The sequence below is a fragment of the Cynocephalus volans genome, chromosome 3 (genome assembly GCF_027409185.1).
Source record: "Cynocephalus volans isolate mCynVol1 chromosome 3, mCynVol1.pri, whole genome shotgun sequence".
Classification (NCBI taxonomy): domain Eukaryota; kingdom Metazoa; phylum Chordata; class Mammalia; order Dermoptera; family Cynocephalidae; genus Cynocephalus; species Cynocephalus volans.
This window is the reverse complement of record NC_084462.1, coordinates 18,668,286-18,680,436: the sequence shown is the minus strand read 5'-3', so window position 1 is coordinate 18,680,436 and position 12,151 is coordinate 18,668,286. Positions and strand designations below refer to the sequence as shown.

The 12,151-nt window shown below is 34.7% G+C and overlaps 1 protein-coding gene across 1 annotated transcript in view; it reads right to left on the bottom strand.

Moving 5' to 3' along the window:
• The window catches only part of SDK1 (sidekick cell adhesion molecule 1), a 983,203-nt gene that overhangs the window by 626,686 nt on the left and 344,366 nt on the right, over positions 1–12,151 (bottom strand). The window contains exons 3-4 of the mRNA XM_063090679.1: positions 8,208–8,314; positions 5,852–5,999 (exon numbers count right to left, since the gene is read on the bottom strand). Coding sequence (XP_062946749.1) covers positions 5,852–5,999; positions 8,208–8,314 — 255 coding nt within the window. The remainder of the gene's footprint in view (positions 1–5,851; positions 6,000–8,207; positions 8,315–12,151) is intronic.

Sequence of the window (12,151 nt, the reverse complement as noted above, 5' to 3'; positions counted from 1 at the left end):
TAAAATGTGTGCTTTTTTTTTTTTTTTTTTGTATATGAATTATAACTCAATAGAGCAGTCACTTCTACAGACAGGTTGTCCTTAACCACTCAATTTAAAGGAATCTCCCTCTCCCTCCAGCTCGGTACGCTTTCACATCCTACCCATTCATGTACCCTTGCAGCATTCATCCTCACCTAAAAGTACTGTTTATTAACCTGTTTCCACTCCAGAACATAAGCTCATTGATGACAGTAGTTTTGATACCTCATTCCCCTCTCTGTCCCTAGCAAACAGATCAGTGCCTGGCACTAAACAAGTGCTCAGTAAATATTTACAAAGTGCTTGAAGGAGGAAAGACCTAACTGGACATGGTCATTCCCCTTCCAAAACGGCATCACTGAATATTAACACCAAAAAAGGATGTTAGCAGTATTTACTACACCTTCCTCATTTTTGATATGAGAAAACAGAGGCAAAGGTAGAAAAAGTAATTTGCTCAAGGTCAGAGTTATGGTGGAAACAGGTCTGGAACCCATATCCCCTAGTCTTTCATGCTTATATCAAATTCTGCTCAGTTCGCATGTATAGATTGTACTCTATAAACATTCAAAAAACGCCCATAAAAGATAATATAAAAATTTTTAAAACACATTATTTTGAAGGCCCAGTTAACTATAAAAATATTATTACAACCAGATCTACTTCATTCAAGCATTAAGTTTTGACTTCTAATACAAGTACTAATTTAAACAAATCTTTCTCAAAGCAATTGAAATGAAATGGTAATAAGTTAATGGATGTTCAAGTATTTAAGCATGGACAATTATGAGTCAGACTGTTTCCAAGTCACCTAGGATGCCGTTTACTGCCCATACTTCATAATCTAGATCATTACTGACAAGTCTTTTATCACAAAGCCAACTGGAAGTTTGAAATATTTAATCTATAAACTTTGCATTTCCAGGAAAGCACATGCAAAGAACACTTATGCTTACACATTCCTGTCAGGTAGGCTAAAGGATGCAATTTGAACATAAGAACCTGCAATTAAGCAAAAGAATGGCATTGTACTGAACTAGTTTTTGCATCCTAATCTGATAACTGCTGACATAAATTACCTCCTGGAGGTAAGAGAAATATTGCATGGCATCAACATTCACATTTCATATTTTGAGAAATAAAAGGAAACAAAAAACATATATATAAACCAAAATAACACAGAACAATTTTGTTATCAAATTAGACTTTATGAGACAAAGCTACATACATCTTTGATATGTAAAGGTAGTAAACTAACTGTTTGGATTCAGTAAATCAGAGAAATAAACATGCATTTTTTCACTTTCTCAGATAAATAAAACCTATAATTACCTATTCAAAATTCTGGATATAACTCATTCTCAATTCTTTCAAAATATTGTTTGCTCTTCCAAAATATTTTCCTGCTTCCTCAACAGCATTTTTTCTTGAGGTTTGTTATTTTTTTTTCCCCCTTCTGCTAAGGAAGTTTACAGATATTCCAAAACTTTTCTTCTCATTCATTCATCCATTCATTCAAAAACTGAACTGTATTACTGCCTATCTGCAGTAATATCTGCATATCTGCAGTAATACAGTTCAGTAGTTGAATGAATGAATGAATGTGAAGAAAAGTCATGGGAAAAAAAGAAAAGTCATAGAATATCTGCGATGCATACCAACAGTCTGGATATAATTGTAAAAACGAAGTTTTAGGCAGTACTTGGGGAGATGGGGTTTAGAAAACTATTTGAGAAGACAGGACCTACAAATGGAAACAATTTATTAAAGATAGAATAACAGAATGCTAAATAAAGTTTTTTCTCTTGTCTCAGTTTTGACTGAAGCCATAAAATCTTAGGACAATGGTGTTTTTAAGAGCCCAAGCATTCTAAAGAGTACTTGCTAAGAGGTGGTCAAAACAAATCTGGTGAACTACCCCTACTACATACTTATACTATATAAAAGAAGAACTGCTTAGCCTTTCTCCTCCCAGTGGGGAGCAAATGAAGTGTGGGAGAATTGGATCTCTTTCCCCTGGAATGCACAGGTCACAGATACTAGAACATGATGCTCAGTGGATAAATCCTGAAAGTAAGATGCTGCAAGGGCTGCCAGCATTTGGATATGTACCAGTCATCTGGTATGGATCTTAAATCTTTACTGTACTAGTCATAAGACTGCCTTTTTACTTTTGCCCCACCTTTCCACCTGCATTCACTCTTTATTGCTTCTGCAACCTAGTTCCCCTCTGCCATGTAACCTAACATGCCTACAAGTTCCAGGAATTAGGACTGATTCGCTCCATGCTCCTTGGGCCTCAGGAGCAGCCCTGGTGACCGCTGAGTCCTCTCCTATTGGTTTGGTTCTGTAATTCTCCATATATTCCAGTAAATTTTTTTTTGCATAAAACAGCCAAATCCACCTTGTGACTTGCAACCAAGGGCATTTCAACTGATAAAATGGAACTCTTTGGGCTTGGCCTACTGGCTTATATATTTCTTAGGTTCATAAAGAACTTGAAATACCATTAACACACTAACAGCTCCCCAAGTTTAACCCAGACCTCTTTGATGACCTTGACCTATCTAATCATTGGCTCCTCTTGGCTATCTAATATGCATCTCGAACTTAACATATCCAAAACAAATTGCAGACACCACCACCAAACTGTACACACATATACACAAAACTTACTTCTCCCCAAATCAACTCCCCATGTCAGGAAATTGTAACTCCATCCTATCAGTTGCTCAGGCCAAATATCTTCAGTTATCCATGGCTTGTCTCTTTCTCTCATATCCCATATCTAATCCAGAAAGAGATCCTACTGATTCTACATTCAAAATATATCAGTATTTATGCTTCTCACCACCTCTACACAAACCCAGGTTAATCTATGTTATTTCAAATTGGAAGGTAGTCTTCTAAAAGAGGAGAAAAAAAGACTGAAGAAATACATGGACAAAAGAATCAAAAGCACAAAGAAGGCTCAGCAAATAAAGTGAAAGGAATAATTAACCTGACACAGAAAAGAGCATGAGACTTACAGTCAAGCGGACCTGGGTTTGAATCCTAACTCTGCCATTTATTAGCTGTGTGCCCTTGGGTAAGTTGTTTAACATCTCTCTTCTTTAGTTCTGATGGCTTTAAGTGGAGCTAATCAAACCTGCCTAAGAAGGCAATTGTGAGGATTAGAGAAGATATATTTGAAGTAGGTACTCAATAAGTAATAGATGTTGTTACAATTATTAATATGCTATTCAACAAATTTCTCAAGTTGGGAAACATTAGACTTACTGTTTCCCTTGAAATATATATATAAAAAAATCACTTAATTGTAAGCCTAAAGCTCACATTTTAGAAGTTGTGAGATAATGTTAAAAAACAGGAGGGTTGGGCCGAGCCCGTGGCACACTCGGGAGAGTGCGGCGCTGGGAGCGCGGCGACGCTCCCGCCGCGGGTTCGGATCCTATATAGGAATGGCCGGTGCACTCACTGGCTGAGTGCCGGTCACGAAAAAGACAATAAAAAAAAAAAAAAAAAAACCAGGAGGGTTGGGGGAGAGGAGATCAGGTTCCTTCACATGACAAAGGTACATCTCTCCCGCTGTGCTGGGAACTGACTTCACATAAGGAAGTTAAAAGCAGGTGCAGAAGCTTGACCTGTGTTCAATATGTGCAAAACACACTGACCAAATGTTCCAGTTGTAAACGGCACCTCTGGTGGTGCAGAACAGATCTAATGCCATCTGACTTTTGTCTGCCAACCATCTGGGTGAGAGCAATGCAGAAATACCCTTCCATCTTCAGTCAAAAGCTAAACTTTCTTAGAAGTGGAAAGCAATATATCTTTGAATGATGTATAAACTTGTGCAGAAAACCATGCACATACTGATTTATGATATCTTGCACAGCAGGTACTTAATAAGTATTGGGTGATGATGAGGTGGAAAACACGAAACTAAAGGGCCTTGCAAAAGTGTAAATATCCATAATCAACGTCATTTCATCTCTAAAAAAGCCACATACCACCACATTATTTTACTGAGATTAGAGATTTATCAATACCTTCACAGTTGTAAGTAGACCATCTGTTTAATATGACACTAAGTTAAAGCCCTACTAGCATCTTTATTAGCTCACCAGGAATTAAAATCTTTAGCATAAATTGGCAAGTTGAAAAAAAAGCTTATGAAATTAAGTTATTTCATTCTATACCTTTTCATACTTTTTGAATAAGTGTTGTCTCACATAGACCACAGGTTAGCAAATGAATTAATACATACTCATTAATACATACTTATTTGAGCTACAATAATCCTTCCACCATGAATTTTGCTGCCATTGACATTAATTAAAGATCCAGTGTTTGAGAGGAAGCCTAACTCAATCTACCTCCCTATCTGTGGTACCAACTCAACCCCAGCACTTATCCCTACCTTACCCATCCATACAGTGAATATTTATGCAAGAATATATGTTAGCTGCCTTTTCTCCAGCTTAAGAGTGCACTAAGAATTAGAAATTGATCCTTCATCTTTGTTTTAACCAAACTCAGAAGGCATCTGTTATGACTGGAATCAATACAAAAGTGGACACCTAAGTAACTTTTAATAAAATAAAGAGAAAAGGATAAGGTTATTGGTATTTTTACCAGAGTTTCTAAATAAGGCTTTTATATATATATATATATGTATGTATATATATATATATATATATATATGTATATATATATATATATATACATATATATATATATATGTATGTATGTATTTCAATTTTCCTGTTTCCAATAACCAAAATAGAAACATTTGCTAAATAAGCTCAAGAATAGTCTAGATTCAAGCAGATCTCAGATGCCCAGAAGGAAAACTGAAGACATCTAGGCTTAGAGAAGGGATTCCATGAATGCTCAGGTAGAAGGGAAGAGCGTTTGTACCACACAGTCACTTTCATAATTACATTTAAAATCTATTCAGCAAATTGTCTTACACATATCCTTTTTGGAAAAACAAAACAAAACATAAACAAGAGCTTTTTCCCCCTCATGAATTTTTATCTGAGTACAACCACCTGACAGCATAAATATTTGACTTTTAGCCTAAGCTTACAGCCTTTTGGTAATATTCATCTTTGAAATCTTTATATTTGGAATATTGTGTTTAAGCTAGATTGCAAAATGCCCAGTTATGAAATATATAACAATGTTCTTTTTAAATCCCTTAAAGTTCCAAATAAAAAAACCTGTCAGGTATTAGATAAAAATCTTGAATATTGGATAGGCAAGAGCACCTTAAAATAATGCTTAACTAATCTCAAAGCAACTGTTATGCAATAGATGGGCAAACCACTAACTAGACGAAGGAAAATAAAATTGTCATGGCAGGATAAAAGGATAAAGAGAAATAAGCAGTAATTACTGTTTTACCATCAGAGAAAGTAGTATCAAACATGGCTCAATGAAAAGAGGGGAAAAAAAGCCCAAAGCTCTGTAAGTAAATAGCAGCAATCATTAAATTAGTACTTGAAGCTAACCACAACTCAGGGATGACAATGACATCTTAAAAAGTACATCCAAAAAACGAAAAAATGGACTGCAAAGAGTAGGTAAGGGTGCTTTACTTTTAGGGCATGCACCATACTGAAGAATAATATCACATGGCTATTTTCTTCAACTGGTTAAAAGTATCCAAGCCAGTCTTAAAATGGCTGTTTATTAAGGACTGGGTAGGAAAACTAGGTTATTTTTCTCAAATCATTGGTAATGGTAGTCGGTACACTTACTATGTAAATGGTGTCAACAACTGTAATGAATTGTACTTGAAGCTTTAATGTTTGGAGCAACTTACATTCTGTTGCTTGGAATAATCTTATGTCCTTCTCTAAACCAAGTCACTTGAGGTCTGGGGCAGCTGGTGATAGGCAGTAAGTTTAGAACTGCTGCATGTCCTTGAGAAACTGTTTTCCTCTGGTCTGTATCCATGAAATTTCCCATATCTGCAGAGAAAAATTAGACCTTCTCAGTTCTAGAAAACTCTTTGTTTGGGGAGAGGGGTCAGAGATAGAACTGTATTTTATAGTAAAGTCACTGATGCTATACTTAACAAGACAAGTAAAAGTGAACAGCAGTGCTGATGAATGAAGATCTGGTTGTGAGCCACCCGCCTCCAAAGTACCCAAGAAGTGCATTAATCAGCAGAGCCATGCGGTCTTTGTCTTATTGCAACAATACAATAAAATGTTTGCAACTGACTGTGACATTAAATAAATTGTTGAAAAGCATCCTACTGCCACATGATGGAGTTTCCACAGAAACTGTAATAAAATGCTTTTAGATATCTCTTAGCTACCAAATCTTTCAAGAAGCTATCCCAGCACTGGGCTTTGCTCTGCTCAGTTTCTCTCTCTCTTCATTTCTGAGGTGACTATTTCCCTAACAAATCTTTTGGGAGCAATATTGTCTAACCACTGAAGAGTTTACAGAGAGTTCTCCCACCCCCACAGTGATGACTTAATTTGGGTTAGCTAGGTTTTGTTCCAGTCTTTATTCCATTGGTTAAAAACATTTTTTTAAAAATGAGGTCACAGGAAAAAACAAAGCCATTAGAATGTGGAGATAAACTGCTTATTTTTAAATTAATAACATTTGAGATTTTGGAAAAAATTCTGTATTATGATCAGATACAGATAAATGTGCATATACACAGATATGGCAAAAATATTATATTTTTGTCTAAATGTACATAAGTTTGAATTATTCCATAGAAGAGTTCTATCAAGCAATGTGTTTTTGATTCAAAAGAAATTATTTTCTATGTGATAGTGTTTCATACCAGAGGGAAAAGATGAAACAAACCAATGAAACAGATTAGGAAAATATCCATGGTATTTTAAAGTAAAGTTTGTTATCAAAGGAAATGAGTAAAGGAAGATAAGAGAAAATCTAAGAGCTAGAGATAAAGGATAAAAACAAAGATATAAGTAACTAAGCAAGAAAAAGTCCAAAACAATTTTATAAAATAGAATTTAATATATTATAATAAATTCCAAGCTCTTAACTTATTCAAATATGTCTTGGGTATTGGTCTGTACTCGTTATTTACTGTGTTTTCAATTGAATAAAAGTTCTCAATTACTCTACAGATTTAGCTAAGTGATTTCATCACCACAATTCAGAAAAACTGAAGCCTTCCTAGTGATTTAAGAAAATAATTATACATGTATAGCATCAGAACCTCACTCAGTCATTAGTACTTATGGTATATTAGCGGAATAACTAGGTATTATTTTATTTTGTACAGTAACACTGACAGATACAGGCTTTAACTGAGATCAAAATGACAAATGAGGAAATACTGTCATTACCAAATAATAGCCCAATTTAGGAGTTCCTTAGTGTTCTCTAAAATCTATAATGACATATAAAAATGTAATTTAAAATTTCATAACATCTTATGCTTACTTTTAAACATAGAGACATTTTGGTAGTAAATTCAAAATATAATAAAGCAGACAGACTATTTTAGATAGATCCTACCATTTACAGATTTTGGACTAGAAAAAGGACTAAATGCTTTGTACAGACCAAGTTCACTCTCCTATACCCCCTAAACACTATATTAAAATTCAAGCTCCCAGCATTTTGATACCTCCTTCAGTTACTTTCAAAAGTTTCATTCTCCAAATGGATTTGCTCAATAAAGAATTAATAAATCAGTATAACATTAATATGATCTGGGACGTTTACTATCCATGTACTTTTTATAGTGCAGCAAAAAGATTTCTAAACAAATCATCACTGTAAACAACTGATTATGAATTAATGAAATTAGTCCTAAATGTGTTTAGTCTTTTATTTTAAAAATATTTTTAATCCAAATATAATATAAGCTAAGTACAACTAACTGATTCATAAAACAGAAAGCATCTTATTCATTTTTAATCCTCCACAGTGCCTCACAGGGTCTTTAATCTTTTCAAATGAAAAAACTGGCATTTGCCTCATAACCCGCCTTCTACCCCCATCTGAGCAGCCACACTAGCTATTTACTTATCTCTGAACCGATTTTAGAAATTATCCTATACTTATAGATTCAAAGATAAAATCTCAATTCCTACACTGGTTAAAAGTGATTTTGATTTGCTCCCCACAGACACTTTGTCTCTGTTCTTTAACAGATGGAGACTCCTTTACTGTGCACATACATGCGACTTGAACTTGTGATTTTCTTTGCAAGAGTGCTCCCAATCGGTTTCGCACCACGCAGCGGTAAAACCCAGCATCCAGCTTCTGTAAAGATGGAATAATATACCTGCCAAATATCAAAAAGAAGTGTTAATGGTTATATCTAGAACAGCACTGGCATCTCATCTAGTAGGTGTTCAACAAATATTTTATTTTTGGTAACCTGTGCAATCCTTCCCTGACCAAGACACTAACTACACCTGCAGTTTATTTATGAAATTATTTCATCAGTATCTGTCTCACCCAGCTAAGTTGTAAGTATTACATGAAGCTAGGATCTAAATCTGTTTTATTCATCATTGTATCCCATAGCACAGTGCTATGAACATACAGGGGGTCTTCAAACAGTTCATGGAAATATCTGTATTATCTTTTAATTCAATTTTTCCATGAACTTTTTGAAGCACGTTCATAGTAGATATTACTCATGACTAGGTGAACAGATGAGAAACGTTAGTTAAAATTCATTGCATTTAAACTACACATTTCAATAAAAATTATTCATAATTCTGAGAACCTCAGAGTTTCTAGAAATTATTTCTAAAACTGGCACAGTCTTAACATAATGTGTCACATTACTCTATGTGAAAGTTCAAACATTTTCAGGAAGAGATATAGAAGTCATTAAGGTAAAGAAAGCAATGGCATCTGGACACGCTCTTTCTCCAGTCACCAGTGTGTGGTCAACAATATGTAAAGATGCCCAACAATGTGAAAAGGTGCTAAACATCACTAATTATTAGGGAAATGCAAACCAAAACCATAATGAGCTATCACATCACAGCTGCTAGGATGCTATTATCAAAAAAATAAACAATAACAAATGTTGGCAAGGAAAGGGAAAAAGGGAACCCTTGTACACTGTTGTTGAGTATGTAAATTGGCGCAGCCACTATGAAAAACAGTTCAGAGGTTCCTCAAAAAATTAAAAATAGGACTACCATATGACCCAGCAATCCCACTTCTGGGTATATATTCAAAGAAATTAAAATCAGAATCTCGAAGAGATATGTGCTCTCTCATGTTCACTGCAGTATTATTCACAATGGCCAAGATAAAGAAACAACCAAAGTATCTGTTGACAGATGAATGGATAAAGAAAACGTGATACATACACACAATAGAATATTATTCAGTCTTAAAAAAAGAAGGAAATTCTGCCATTTGCAACAACATGGACGAACCTGGAGCCTTACAGTAAGTAAAATAAGCCAGACACAGAATACTACACGACAGCGCTGGTGAGCCTAAAATAGTCAAATTCTTCAGGGACTTGTGGGGGGAAAGGAAATAGAGAGGTATCAAAGGACACAAAGTTGCGGTTATACAAGATGAATAAGTCCTAGAGATCTACTGTACAGCAAAGTGTCTACAGTTAACGATACTGTATTGTATATTTAAAAATTTACTAAAAGGGTTAGATTTTATGTGTTCTTATCACAAAAATAATAATAATAACAGAGGGTGGGAAAAAACTTTTGGAGGTTATAAAGAGGTTTGTGCCATATATTGTGGTTATGGTCTCACATGTGTATACTTATCTCCAAACTCATCAAGTTTATACATTAGATATGTGCAGCTTTGTGTATGTCAGTCATACCTCATTTAAAAAATAAAATCTACATTGCAATTGAATAAATGGATCATATTTGCAGGTAAAAAATAAGAGTAAGACTTAAGGCTGGGATATTTTTCACATAATGAGGTGCAAAATACAAGGAAAAAAAAAAGTTAAAATCCACTCAAATCATAGCCTATTTTCTGAAAAAAGCAAAACACAGTAATGTTATCCTTTAAAAAAAATGTTCTGGTAATAGTTTTTTACAATTTAAAAATATTTCCCTATACAAAGTATAATCACGGAAACTTAAAAAAAAATCAGGTAAAAGACAAAGTATATGATATGCTTTATTTGCTCAGTTCCTAAGCATACCTTGAATCACTTATATTCAACTAATTGTTCATCTTTTTATTCAGTATGTGCAATTAGTCAACCTGAAAAAGGAACCGATAGGCATAATTTTTAAGTGAATAAAACATTCGGACAATACAAGTAATTCAGCATTAAGCAAATATTAATCAAAGTATTCTTTCTCTCTGATAACCTTCCTGACATCCTATGGCAGGATTAATAAAATCTTTTATGAAAAGAAAAAGTATTGCTGAGTTTTAATATTAAAATTTTTATTCTATTATGAGGAATGGTTCATTTCAAACAAAATTAATTAGTGAAGACAATCAGAATAACATCAAAATGAACACAAACAATCAATGCCATTTATTTAAATTACAAATCAGGACTAGAAGGATGAGCAGTTTTGATTATTATATAATGTGATTGTAATAAAGAAGAGTTTTGAGATTAGGTTAAAACAAAGTCAACAAAAGTTTTTGGAAAAAAATAGCCCAGGTCATTGGAGTACATATTTGAAAAACTACAAGGAGAGTTTTATCATTGCAACATAACCATATTTATAAAATTGTTACTCATTTTACTTTTTTCTTTTTGCAGTATCCTAATTAGATCTTAAGTTCTTATGGATTTCTATAGTAATCAGATGCAATAATGCACAAAAACAGCACTGCTTCCAAACAACACAGAGAAACAGATACAAAATTGAATATTAGGCATATGCTGTTTTGTACCATCTCTTTAGTCTAATGTCTCACCAGGGAAAAAATACACAAAAACATTGCGAAGTCCTCCACCTATTATGGGAATTCCTACAAAAATTATGTTCACCTAACAGATGGGAATATTCATTGTAAGTCTATTGTTTATAAACACTGTTTTAAGCAGGAAAAGTTTCCTGGCTCTTTATAAGAAAGTATGACAAAATCTTAGCACCATATGTCACTAAAATATAGAAAATGCCTGCGCCTATTTCAAATGAACACAGCAGGGAATGTTTGCATCCACTGTATCAAGGCAGAATTCTACCATACTAACAGAATGTTTTCCAGGGCTACTTCATTATTAGGAATGGCAAATTAAAGAAAATCAAACACAAAATTCCAATAAAACCAAAGGTTTAAATGCCCATTTCTTCCAGGTAGAATTTCTCTAGGAAGCAGTATTGGCTCCATTTCAGCTCATGAACAATTGCTTGACTAGCCCTGGAGTGGACATCTATTTTTTTCTGCCTAGAAGCTGAACCACTTCTGCATATTTAGAGAATTTTCCACTCTGTGAGTGTAGGTGGAGACAGAGTTTATCTCAAATTAAAGACAAAAAAACCCACATATGGACATTTCCAGACTCCTGCCTCTATAGGGCACAGATATGAGGCACAGGAAGGCCAGTTTAATACACATACTCTAGATTTTTAAATCTGAAGCTGGTGATGCACAGGAACAGGGCTAAAGGAGAACTCATCTGACAGCAGTGGTGGGGACACAAGAGAATCCTGGACCAGGGGAGCAGTGTGAGTGTCCAGTTCCAATTGGGACACTGGCTCAAGTACTGGTATCCAGTGTTCAGTGGTACCAGCAGGGGGACCCTCATGAGACAGGGTCGTGGACTGGTCGTGGCTCTGGGGGTGTCGCTTGACTCTGTTCCATCTCCAGTCTGCCTAGTAATTCTAAGAGCAAACCAATATTCATGCAACAAATCACACAAAAGGGAGTTTGTTTCTGTGGCTAAGAACCCTCCAAAATTCTACACCATAGAACCTAGCCAAAATAATTTTGGCTGAAGAATATTCTAAAGTTACTACATGCTCACCATGGTCACAGAAGAACCTAAACAATGCCTCACTGAACCATTTCTTTTTTCCTTTTAAAAAAACCAGCATAGCCTGCAAAACCACTTAGAATCATTAGGTGATATAAGAGTCCCCCCAAAACTGGGACAAATTAACGTACTATCAAAAGTTTTCCTGAACATAAACTACTAAAATTTTAG